General features: G+C 40.5%; 1 protein-coding gene across 1 annotated transcript in view; it reads left to right on the plus strand.

Moving 5' to 3' along the window:
• The window catches only part of pnisr (PNN-interacting serine/arginine-rich protein), a 13,666-nt gene extending 634 nt beyond the window's left edge, over nucleotides 1-13,032 (plus strand). Inside the window, exons 2-12 of the mRNA XM_062063621.1 lie at nucleotides 1-83; nucleotides 171-344; nucleotides 4,235-4,488; nucleotides 4,823-4,994; nucleotides 7,606-7,790; nucleotides 7,920-8,051; nucleotides 8,122-8,221; nucleotides 8,685-8,738; nucleotides 9,083-9,277; nucleotides 11,279-12,314; nucleotides 12,699-13,032. The exon at nucleotides 1-83 is cut by the window's left edge and continues 23 nt beyond it. Coding sequence (XP_061919605.1) covers nucleotides 1-83; nucleotides 171-344; nucleotides 4,235-4,488; nucleotides 4,823-4,994; nucleotides 7,606-7,790; nucleotides 7,920-8,051; nucleotides 8,122-8,221; nucleotides 8,685-8,738; nucleotides 9,083-9,277; nucleotides 11,279-12,314; nucleotides 12,699-12,732 — 2,419 coding nt within the window. The 3' untranslated portion in view covers nucleotides 12,733-13,032. The remainder of the gene's footprint in view (nucleotides 84-170; nucleotides 345-4,234; nucleotides 4,489-4,822; nucleotides 4,995-7,605; nucleotides 7,791-7,919; nucleotides 8,052-8,121; nucleotides 8,222-8,684; nucleotides 8,739-9,082; nucleotides 9,278-11,278; nucleotides 12,315-12,698) is intronic.
• The last annotated feature ends 322 nt before the right edge of the window (nucleotides 13,033-13,354 follow it).

Consider the following 13,354-nt stretch of genomic DNA (forward strand, 5'->3'; position numbering starts at 1 on the left):
GGACCAGGGAGGTCAACCCTGGCCACAGTGGCCTCTTAGCCAGCAGCAATGGATGCAGTCTTTCCAGCACCAACATGATCCGGGTCAGTAAGCATGTCTGTAAGGTTTGATTTTTGTACCGCCACCAAATACATGCGTTTTAAATGCTTTGTTTTGCTGGTTTTCAACAGGTCAGGTGGACTGGGCTGCACTGGCGCAGGCATGGATAGCGCAGAAGGAATCTACAGGAGCAGATCCCAAAATTGAGCCTAATGGACAGGACATGCCGGGTCTGGAACCACCTACGCAGGGCAACCATGGCTCCTTCCAGGGTGAACCTGCTTTTGGCCGAATGTGGCAGCCAGGTACACATCTACTACAAAAATGGGACCCATTACCTCCCTGCTTGGCACTCAGCGTCACAGGTTGGAATTGGGGGTTAAATCACCAAAAATGATTCCTGAGCGCGACCACTGCTGCTGCTCACTGCTCCCCTCACCTCCCAGGGGGTGAACAAGGGGATGGGTCAAATGCAGAGAGTAATTTCACCACACCTGGTGTGTGTGTGAGACAATCATTGGTACTTTACTAGGTCTATCTTGTGTGTATTGATATCTTTTATGCATCCAACTGAAGTAGTCCTGAGCGATATGGGCTCTAAATCTCAGATATTTTTAACAAAAAAAATAAATTTGACGATTGGGAATAAGCGGCAGAAAATGGATGGATGGATTGTATTTTTGTCCACACACACACTCACTCACTCACTATTTAAAGGCCTACTGAAATGAATTTTTTTTATTTAAACGGGGATAGCAGATCTATTCTATGTGTCATACTTGATCATTTCGCGATATTGCCATATTTTTGCTGAAAGGATTTAGTATAGAACAACGACGATAAAGATTGCAACTTTTGGTATCTGATAAAAAAAAGGCTTGCCCCTACCGGAAGTAGCGTGACGTAGTCAGTTGAACATATACGCAAAGTTCCCTATTGTTTACAATGATGGCCGCATGAAGTGAGAGAGATTCGGACCGAGAAAGCGACAATTTCCCCATTAATTTGAGCGAGGATGAAAGATTTGTGGATGAGTAAAGTGCAAGTGAAGGACTAGTGGGGAGTTGAAGCTATTCAGATAGGGAAGATGCTGTGAGAGCCGGGGGTGACCTGATATTCAGCTGGGAATGACTACAACAGTAAATAAACACAAGACATATATATACTCTATTAGCCACAACACAACCAGGCTTATATTTAATATGACACAAATTAATCCTGCATTAAAACACCTGCGTGTTTGTTATGCTAGCTCCTAGCTCCTCTGCTAGCTCCTAGCTCCATAGAACACGCCAATACAATTCAAACACCTGATCAACACACACAATCACTCAGCCCAAAAGACCGTTTACCTAACCCAAGGTTCATAAAGCTTATATATTTTTAAAAAGTTACGTACGTGACGCGCACATACGGTCAAGTTATCGAATGTTTAGCAGCCAAGGCTGCATACTCACGGTACCTGATATTCAGCTGGGAATGACTACAACAGTAAATAAACACAAGACATATATATACTCTATTAGCCACAACACAACCAGGCTTATATTTAATATGCCACAAATTAATCCTGCATAATAACACCTGCGTGTTTGTTATGCTAGCTCCTAGCTCCTCTGCTAGCTCCTAGCTCCATAGAACACGCCAATACAATTCAAACACCCGATCAACACACACAATCACTCAGCCCAAAAGACCGTTCACCTAACCCAAGGTTCATAAAGCTTATATATTTTTAAAAAGTTACGTACGTGACGCGCACGTACGGTACGGTACGTGTTATGCTAGCTCCTAGCTCCTCTGCTAGCTCCTAGCTCCATAGAACACGCCAATACAATTCAAACACATGATCAACACACACAATCACTCAGCCCAAAAGACCGTTCACCTAACCCAAGGTTCATAAAGCTTATATATTTTTAAAAAGTTACGTACATACGCAAAAAAAAGTTGCGCACATACGGTCAAGCGATCAAATGTTTAGAAGCCAAAGCTGCATACTCACAGTAGCACGTCTGCGTCTTTGTCATCCAAATCAAAGTAATCCTGGTAAGAGTCTGTGTTGTCCCAGTTCTCTACAGGCGTCTGTGTATCCAAATCAAAAGTCCTCCTGGTTAGAGTCTCTGTTATCCGAGTTCTTCCATCTTGACTGCATCTTTCGGGAATGTAAACAAAGAAGCGCCGGCTGTGTACTGTTGTTGCTGACTACGTTCGAAAAATACGTCCATTTCGCACCGACAACTTTCTTCTTTGCTTGTTCAGCTTCCTTCTCCATAATGCAATGAACATGATTGAAACAGATTCACGAACACAGATGTCCAGAATACTGTGGAATTATGAAATGAAAACAGAGCTTTTTCGTATCGGCTTTAATGTGGAAGGCATACCCGTGTTCGTCGGGCTACGTCACGCGCATACGTCATCCTCAGAGGCGTTTCGAACCGGAAGTTTAGCGGCAAATTTAAAATGTCACTTTATAAGTTAACCCGGCCGTATTGGCATGTGTTATAATGTTAAGATTTCATCATTGATATATAAACTATCAGACTGCGTGGTCGGTAGTAGTGGGTTTCAGTAGGCCTTTAAAGGAACCATTAAATACAAATGCCAAAGTTCTAAATTAATTAATGAATAGGCTGGTTTTAGGGGGGCACCCTGCCAAAAATATGGTTACCATCCCAGGAGCGCGCACGCTTGTTAAAGTTGCACTGCTGGAGCTTCGTCTGTCCACAACTAATTACTACGTGTGAGAGAAGTTAAAGTACCAATGTTTGTCACACACACTAGGTGTGGTGAAATTTGTCCTCTGCATTTGACCCATCCCCTTGTTCACCCCCTGGGAGGTGAAGGGGAGCAGTAAGCAGCAGCGGTGGCTGCGCTTGGGAATCATTTTTGGTGATTTAACCCCCAATTCCAATACTTGATGCTGAGTGCCAAGCAGGGAGGTAATGGGTCCCATTTTTATAGTCTTTGTTATGACTCAGCCAGGGTTTGAACTCACGACCCACAAGGCCACTGAGCAGGAAACATTTATATTTGTGGTTATTGTAAGGATATATGTTAGAAATTACTGAAGCCTTGATCTTGTCCGAAAAGTGAGAGTTGGCCATTTCTATGTACATTGCAAATAGGGATGGAAATTGACAACATTTTTCCGGTTCCGATTTCACTTTTATTTCTGCTCAAGGATTTGGTTCTTCATCGGTTTCTGTTATCAATCCTTATTAGAAAAAAAAAAGAACTAACTGATGGATTAGCATCAATTTAGTTTAGTTTAGGGGTAACATGATCTTACAAAGCCAACAATGAGGTCTTAAGAGAGACATAGCAAAGAAAAAAAACAACTTATAAAAAAAAAATAACATTTTACAAAATAAATATTCTCCTGTACAATTCAACAAAATAAAATACATGTGGAAATTACACAAAACGTAACATTCAGTCACATTTTCAAAACCTTTAGGAATGTTTGTCATCTCCCTAGAAAATGTATTGGAATTAGAATTAGAATATCGTGCACGGTTTGTTTAGATTTACAAGATGAAACAAATATATGACATAGGCTCATTACATGCTACTGAAGATATTGCAATCCTTCTTTTGATATAATTTTGACGATTATGGCTTACAGTTTATGCATTTCTATGGTATTGATGACTGTTACTGATCCGATCTTAATGTACTAAAATGTACTTGTTTAAAGGGGAACTGCACTTTTGTAGAATTTTTCCTATCGTTCACAATCATTATGAGAGACATGACGATAATAGATTTTTATTTTATTTTTTGCATTCTAAATATTAAATAAATGCGATCGAAAGTCGTCTTTAAATGGAGCCTATTGGAGCTGCTCTATTCCATCAAACACCTCTATTGAGGTTTTATATACATCATGTAAGTATATATGTAGTTTAGTAACAGGCACATTTATAACAACATTGATAATTCATATATATTTTTTAATGCTAAAAATGATTTTAAATTATATGATGACATCACATTGACCATGCCCCACCGCCACTTGTACATTGCAAGCTGGGGGAAACCCTTGTAACAATTTTTAAATCGAAGCTTTGTTCTTTTTGATTTAACTGAGTAATTGTGCAACCCTAAACAAAACAAATACAAATCTATTTGTGTTACATTATGCTTTTTTGCTCTATTTTTGTTCATTAAGTAATTTTGTAATTAACAGAATGGGGAATGCATAGCCGGCCGCCATCGCGGCCTCCTCCCCCTCCACCACCACCCCCGGAACAACCCTGGATCCCACCTGGTTCTGCACCGATGGATGTGGTGAACCCCAGTGAAGATAGCAACAGCCAGGACAGCGGAGAGTTCAACTCTGAAGCGCATCGTGGGGTTTTCTCCCAGAACAGCCATGGGTATGGGGCACAGCCCGACAGCTACGACATGACCCCCATGGCCATAAACCAGTTTGATTATCAGGTATGCAGATGATACAGTAAAAAGTGTTAAAGCATTTGGGTTTTCCATAGAAACTTTACCGGGTCCCATCATCTAAGTGTATCAGTCAATGCCTTCTTGAGGCGGTTCAGAGGCATCTATTGACATTTTGAGGATCCAGCATGGATTGGTATTTTTGTTGTTTTTAATTTAATTAATTTAGATTTTTAAACCAAAAACAAAACCAGCCTATTCATTAATAATTTTGGCTGTTGCTTTTCAACGAGAAGGCTACAGCAACCTAGAATTCAGCAATCCATGGTGTCATTTTATGTTGACTTCATCTCACTTTGATTGTGTGCTGTCTATTTAACAGCATGGACTACTTGGGGCTGATTCATCCTTTGCCCAGCCGCCCTCCGGCTTTCATTCACCATACTGGCAGGGACCGCCTCAGAACAGACGGGAAGCCCGACCGCCAGGTTTTAGGGAAAGAACCAGATCCCCCATCCGGCTTCCCATTAAACAAGAAGCGCCAGCACTACTTGGTAAGGAGAACACAAAGTTTCCTGAAAATAATTTTTCGGATTTTTTCAGATTTTTTCTCTGTAAGTTATACACTAAAAATATATACGTGAAATAGGGATAGGCAATATGGCATAAAATGATATCTCTATATATATTGCAAACTCTTGTAATAATAATCAATTATTTGATATCCATCCATCCATCCATCCATTTTCTACCGCTTATTCCCTTCAGGGTTGCGGGGGGCGCTGGAGCATATCTCAGCTACAAAAAATCATAATTGGACCATTTCAAAGTGGGTTACAAAAGTTCCTAACTTAGCTTCTGACGTATTTGGTAACATATTGGGTCATTTCTGAGTGTATTATCTTCCCTTAACTATTATTAATGTACTTGCTAATTTACTGTTCAGAGCTGGTTACTCTCTGTTGTTACAGGGTTATCTCTACACTTCTCTTAAAATGTACTAAACACTTATGTTGTTTCAATACTCTACATTAGTTTTGGGCAATACTACAAATGTGGGTATTGTTCCTATACCAATTAGTCACAGGAGCAGTATTGGTCATACCGATGTTCATACTTAAAACTTTCAGGATCTTTAAATGATTACATTTTTGATCACAAATGTAATCCGACAAAAACCGAGGGTGGCAGTGTAACAATATTAAGTAATTTTTAATTATTTCCTTATTCCCTTTTAATACATACAGAATTCATAATAGTCAATTGTGCAAAACAAAAGCAAAAACTACTATTGGCTAATATTTCCTGAGTTTTTAAACAATAACGATCAACAAAACATGTGTGGTCATATAAAATATTGATCTTATTACTGCGGTAATACGCTGAATTTATACTTGGTGTTGTTACTGTTGATATTTGTATCGATCCGCCCACCTCTGTTTACGTTCACGAGCTGTAGCTTAGCGGTTAGCTTTGGGTTTTTTTGTATCCTTTGTGTGTAGATTCAAGATTGTTTATTGTCATATGCACAGTTAAACATACAGTTTGCCGTACAATGAAAATCTTACTTTGCTAGTCCACCCTTCAACAAGTGTCGCATGTTTTAGCTATTTCTTGTCCTCTAGTGATAATGATGCTTGTTAGAAATGTAGTTTCTTTGCCGCCTTGCAGGTTAGGATTAATCATTTAAAAGCTGCACTGTGTAGGGACGTTATCTGCTGGCAAGGATGCTATGATGTGTTAAGAAGGATGCAGTTGTTCACTGGTTGCTGTCAAAGAAAATGTGTATAATATGTGATGTATCGTATTGAAACTTAATACATGTTCGAAATAAACTTAATCTAAATTTGCAGAACACAGCTAAATAATGACATTGTGTCTTATCATGAAATGACGATTGTATCTGTGACCAAATTTATATACCGTATTTTCCGCACCATAAGCCGCACCTAAAAACCACAATTTTTGTCAAAAGCAGACAGTGCGGCTAATAACCCGGTGCGCCTTATATATGGATTAATATTCATATTTATTTTCATAAGGTTTAGGTCTCGCAACTACGGTAAACAGTCGCCATCTTTTTTCCCCGTAAAAGAGGAAGCGCTTCTTCTTCTACGGTAAGCAACCGCCCCCATAGAAGAGGAAGCGCTTCTTCTTCTACTGTAAGCAACCGCCAAGGTGAGCACCCGCCCCCGTAGAAGAAGAAGCTCGCGGATATTTAATTTCATTTGTTTTTCTGTAAAGACAACAAAATGTCTCCGACTAAGAGACACGCGTACAAGGTTCCACTGACTTTTGATATTCATGTGAACCGCACTGTGGATACAACGGGAGCACGTACGGTGAATATTCGCACCACAGGGAATGAGAAGTCGTCCTACTGTGGTTCTAGCTTGCCATGCTAGCGGCCAGAAACTTCCACCCACGGTGATATTCAAAAGGAAGACCTTTCCAAAAGAGAACTTTCCAGCCGGCGTCATCATAAAAGCTAACTCGAAGGCATGGATGGATGAAGAAAAGATGAGCGAGTGGTTGATAGACGTTTACGCGAAGACACCGGGTGACTTTTTTCACGCAGCTCCGTTCCTGTTGATCTACGACTGCATGCGCGTCCACATCATCGATGGTGTCAAAAAACAAGTGAAGCACACCGAAGAAGAATAATTCGAGGGATTTGTAGATGAGTAATAACTTCAGAAAGTGAGCTTTAAATGTTTATTTTGTGTGTTGCGTGACACTAACGTATGAGCAACGTTGAGTTATTGATGTTGCTATTGCTCTGCACTATTTTGAGTGTTACTATTTTTGTGATTGCACATTTGTACATTACATTTTGGGAGTGAACAGAGTTGTTAGAACGCTGGTTTGTAATATATTATTAAAGTTTGACTGACCTATCTGACTGTTTTGTTGACATTCCCTTTAGCGTAGCGTAGGTGCGGCTAATAGCACGGGGCGGCTAATAGGTAAACAAAGTTTTGAAATATGCCGTTCATTAAACGTGCGGCTAATAACACGGGGCGCCTTATGGTGCGGAAAATACGGTAATTTATCTTGTTTAACGTTTAAATCACACAACCCTATTGAACAAACTGTCAGTCATTGAAACCTGCAAAGATGCGATCATGGTATTCAAGTAGAAATATGTGTAACACTCATTTTCAGACGCATTGAAAAGGCGCACACTTCCTGCATGGATACGAGAGGGACTAGAAAAGAGGGACAGGGAAATGCAGAAGAAACTTGAGCAAGAACGAATGGAGAAGGAGCGTGCAGAAATGTCAGACGATTACAAAGAGCACAAGGTTGATGATGGTGAAGGGCCTCATATGCCGCGCAAAAGTAAATTTGTAAGTGTTTTTATTTCTTAACATATTTTTAAAAATTATTTTGCAAAAACATTTGTTTTTGTAATGTGCTGAAGGATTTCTGAGGTAATAAACTGGTCAACGATTGTTTGTATGCTTTGTCTTTTACAGGACAGTGATGATGAAGACAATATTTATGAAGAAAAGCCTTCCGTAGAAAAAGAGTTTTATGTGCGGAGTCCATCGCCACCAGCAGAAGAAAGCGAGCCTGAAATGACTGACGAAGAAAAAGAATTCCAGCTGGTCTGTCATACAATACAAATATTCTTAAATTAGTGTGACTGTGACTGACCGACATTCTTTTATTCTTTAGATGATCATCACAAAAACTCTTCTCACAGAGATCCTTTTAGAGGTGACCAATGAAGAGATCCTGCATTTGGCAAAAGAAGTCCACCGCAAAGCAACGCGAGGTCTGCTCTTGTCTTGTCCAGCAAATACATCATTGATTTTCACGCAAACAGTTCAGTCTGAAGTCAATCTTAAGTGCACAATAACTAGACCTGGTTAGAAAAAAAGCTATCATTTGCTTTTAGAAACCATTCTCTGCTAATGCATCGAGAAATGTGCCTTTGAAACCTGCACTGACCCCTAACCCTTAAGGTCCTGCTGCCCAGCAGCTACCGATGTGATGCACTAGTGCAGAGTGGTTCCTTCTCTCCTCCGACTTTTTGACTTGAAGTGTCTGACAGAAGTTTAACTCTCTCTCTTGTCTCCATTTTTTTATGTTATATTTTTATCCTGTTACCAGTGGCAGCTGGTGTGAATAGTGAAGCTTTATCTGTGATCCCCATCCCTTCTCTAGCGACTCTTGCCTTTGAGAGAATGGCCGTATGTTTTTTAACATGTTGTTCCTGTTGTTGATGTGAATCAAAGCTCCTGCAAAACAGCTGGCACAGTCAAGTGCACTGGCTTCTCTGACTGGTCTCAGTGAGTATCCATTTTTTTACAGTGGGTGGGAGGGCAGGAACATTTCAATATCTTATTCTAGAATGACTGGGCTTACAGGGTTGTGGGAGGGGGGAAGTGTCCAAGATAACACCCAACTATCCGAAGTTTTGGCTTTTTATTATTAGAAGCATGCTGTATAAAATTAGACAAGATTTGAAGCCGTTGTATTGAATGCTCTGAGGTATTCTATTGTGTAATGTAAAAAACAAAGTTGTGAAGAATTTAGTGCTGTTCAGTGAGACATTGATTTGTGTTTTTATGCAAAACATTTGACAACTTGTCATTTTCCAACACTCAAAAACTTGGGGGTTCTATTGTGGCAGGCGGGCTGGGTGACTACGGTTCGGAGGAGAGTGCGGATGAGGACGACCGCAGCGCCCGAGGGTCTGAATCGTCTGACACCGATGAGGAGGAGTTGCGCCACCGTATCCGGGAGAAACTGGATGCCTTCCACCGCAAAGAGCGAGAAATGCAACTGCACCAAGAACAACTTGCACACGACGCTCAGCTTGCACGTGGTAAGATGTTGAAATGTTGTCGGTGAATGTTTAATATCTTAGGACTTTTAGTTACACATTAGTAGGGATTCACCAAAATTAACATTTTTGTCCGAAACCAAGGCTAAAAACCGAAATGCCAAAATAAATTGTAATGGCAATCATTATTATTGCCATTGCATTTTCAGTAATCCCTCGTTTATTGCTGTTACTTGGTAGAAAGTAGGAATCCATAACAAACAGATGTATGTTTAGCTTTTTTATTAGTATCACCGGTGCTACTAAATTTTTGTAGAACATAAGAATTTAGGAGCAATATGAAATGTCTTAAATATCACAATTTTATTATTAACGCTCAAAACAACGTACACATGTGCACTAATACATATAAACACAATGCCATCATAAGGCCTACTGCAACGCTCAATTAAACATCGCTAAACTGTGCTAGCGCTGTCTGTAACACTAGGGTATGGCTGGGTGATATGGATCAAAAATCTGTTGAAGTAAATAAATATCTCCACCATGCCCATCCATCCATCCATTTTCTACCGCTTATTCCCTTCGGGGTCGCGGGGGGCGCTGGAGCCTATCTCAGCTACAATCGGGCGGAAGGCGGGGTACACCCTGGACAAGTCGCCACCTCATCGCAGGGCCAACACAGATAGACAGACAACATTCACACTCACATTCACACACAAGGGCCAATTTAGTGTTGCCAATCAACCTATCCCCAGGTGCGTACCCACGCAGTCACGGGGAGAACATGCAAACTCCACACAGAAAGATACCGAGGCCGGGATTGAACTCATGCCTTCATTATACATTTTCGGGACTTGAGTGGATCACAAATACACAAAAACTGGTACTATCAAGTAAGAAAAGTAGGTATAACATGATAGGATCCAAACTTAAGAGGTGTTTTGAGATATGAAAAAAGAAATAGCCCTAAAAAATAATTTAAGAAAAGTCAAATATAATCTCCAATCTTCTTCTAAAAAATTTAGCTATGCTCAATTCTTTAGATAACAAAAAAAACTAAATTGTAAAAAGTGCCCTGATTTAAGAGGACATGTTTAAATGTCAGAAGCAACATGAAAATAATAAACCTTTGACTGGTGTTTTTATAGGTAAACATTATTACAGGACATGCAGATTTTAGCCAGGAACACCAACCTGCCAACTGCTTCATGATGCTGTGTGTCAGGCCTTGTTCTGAAAATTACTTTTAAGTATTTAGTTATAGTTACTCATTACTTTACCAAAAAAGTAATTGAATTACTAACTGAATAAATTACTCTTTAATAAATGTAATTAGTTACTGGGGAAAGTAATTAATGCATTACCTTAAAAAAAATACTTCAAGTATCTGGTAGAAAGCAGTTGAGCAGATTCATAGAAAGTGTGTGTGTGCGCGCACTTTTAAAAGGCGGTTCCTGTTGCCTAGTGACGTCAGTGAGTCCACGCTCATTCTGAGTCCCACAGGCATTTTAGCTTGAGCTCATTTTGTTAGCTTAGCAGGCTAGCAGCAGCAGTTTGTCGGCTCTTACAGCAGCTCTTTTGAAGCTTTCACTGGTTTTTGTTACCTCTGTTTAATAAATAGATTCAATGTGCTTCCATGACCGTATGTTCTTGTCAACAAACAGGGTATTGTTTGGGTGTCAAGTTAGTCACTTCAATCTTTGATTTGTTGTTAAATATTTCCCCCGACCCTCGTAGTTACTAGCGTGCAGGGCAGTTTGTGTCAAGTTTTAAGGTGGTGGGAAAAAAGCGTCTTTTACTGACCTTTTAAAGAGCAGCAGCCACCACTACCCTCCTAATATTTATATACTGCACGTTTTCTATATCACTGCCCGCTGGTCTTTCTTGTATATTTTGAAATACAAAAATTGAAAAGGCAATTTTGGGCCAATTACAGACAAATTAATTCGATGGCCAAAATTTTGGCGCATCACTACAACTTGTTTTAAATTAAGTGTCATATCTACTCATAATGGACTTTTATTTTCTGTGTTTCTGCAGATGAGATGTTGAGGGAACGATTAAGCAGAGAAAGGGGTGAATATGATGAGATCCACTCAGAGAATTCTCACAAAGAGGAAATAAAAGAGAGGGAGGTGGAGCCCTTAGAAGAGAGACGTAGGTCCCGTGGTGAGTTGGAGAGTAGTGAGGGCAGAAATTCTGGCAGAGCGAAAGAGAGATCGAGCCGAGGTGGCAGCAATTCCCCAGCCAACGGTCACAGCAGCAGCTCTCGCTCTTCCTCCAGCCACAGCAGCAGTCGGTCATCTTCTTCATCCCCAACGTCATCCTCTCGTAGTTCTACTCGATCCTCTTCCCCCCGCAGGAAGAGGAGGCGTAGTGGCAGCCACAGTTCTCATAGACGTCGCAGTGAAAAGCTCCGGGACAGGAGAAGAAGCAGCACAGAGCAAAGAACAGGGCACCGTAAGAAAGACCGTAGCGATTCCAGAGAACGAAGGAGTCGCCGTAGTAGGTCCAGATCAAGAGATCGAGACCGCGGCAGGGCTCGGGCGAGAGACAGCCGCAGTCGCAGCAGGGACAGGGGGAAGGATAAGGAGAGGAAAAGAAGCAGGGAGCGCAGGGACAGTAGCCATAGCAGCAAACACAAACAGAAAGCGTCCAGCAAAGACCGAGAGAGGAAGCGAGATCGATGCCGTAGCCATGAGAAAGACAGGAAGAGGAAGGATATGGATAGGGAGAGAGATTCTGAAAGAAAGCGAGACAAAGCAAGGACTAAAGAAAAAAGCAACTCTTTAGTTAAAGAGGAAAATGGCAAGTCAAAGAAACAGAAAGAGGAGGACTCTCATACCGACTCTCAGAGTGACAGGCAGTCTCGGCATGATGGCAAATCCAGCAAAAAAGGCTCGGCCAAAACTTGCAAGAAACGCTCTGACTCGGATTCGAGTAGATCCCCTTCCCCTGAAGTTAGTAAGGAAAAGAAATCTAAGAAATCCAAACGTAGTCGCTCAAGGTCAACGGAAAAATCTCACAAGTCTGGTAAGAAGGCAAGCCGCAAACACAAGTCTAAGTCGCGATCAAGGTAGTATTCCTTTTTTTCTCTCCTATTCCCATTCTATGTTGTCATTGTATGTCATTGTGATTTATCCTCAGTCATCTTAACCAACATTGTAATACATTAAAATATTCACTACTGGGAAAATGGTTTTGGAAATGACCTAACATGTGTAGATTTAATTCCTGTGAGACTTACCGTCATGATGCAGTGCTCACACCTCGTCTGCAGTCAGTTAAATTATAAATTAATATATGGTTCCTTTACAGGTTGGACTCCTAAGTACGTCTTTGTAAATAGTGTGTATTTGAGACTGTAGGGGAACAGCTGATACATTGTTTCTCTACTTTTTGCACTCTGGATTGTGTGTGATTGGTGCATTTATTAACTTGTTTCATGCATCTTTTCCAGGTCAACTTCCCCCTCTCATCGTAGCAGACGCTGAGGCTGCTTTCCCACCGCTAAATTCCAAGAGTTTAAGTGGCTTGTCTCATTATAGAGGCAACTATGTAGGTGATCATCCCCCTTACATCTCTTTCCCCTTTTGTAAATATGTTCTTTTTTTAAGTGTGTCTGAAGCTAACAGGACATTATGAATGGTTTGCAATCTTTATGTATGTTGATTAGTGAAGAATAAGCCTCGGTCAACACTAAGAACTGAAGTTGTATGGTTTTAAATCTTAACAGGATTCACAGTCCCACACCAAACATTATTGTAAACTGTCCAATAAAAACTTCGACCCTGTGTTGCTTTATTGGTACCTTATTATAATAATGCTACAGTTGACTTTTCTTAGCACCAAATTAAGTGCAAATGCTACAAATAATTATATATGAATACCTTGAAGCCTGATAACTTTTGCAGGTTACTGTTTGTATTTGGTCTGACTGTTTAGGCCTTAAACTTACTATACATAATTATGCATTTTAGAGACCTTGTGGACTCTTTAATTAATGGTTTCCATTTACACAATACATCATATATTTGTAAACAGGCTGTATGGTTTCATGAACTCCTAACGGTGTCCCTAAATTCTGGACATGGGCAAAAGAGCATATTTTAAAGA

This window comes from Entelurus aequoreus, linkage group LG11 (genome assembly GCF_033978785.1).
Source record: "Entelurus aequoreus isolate RoL-2023_Sb linkage group LG11, RoL_Eaeq_v1.1, whole genome shotgun sequence".
Classification (NCBI taxonomy): domain Eukaryota; kingdom Metazoa; phylum Chordata; class Actinopteri; order Syngnathiformes; family Syngnathidae; genus Entelurus; species Entelurus aequoreus.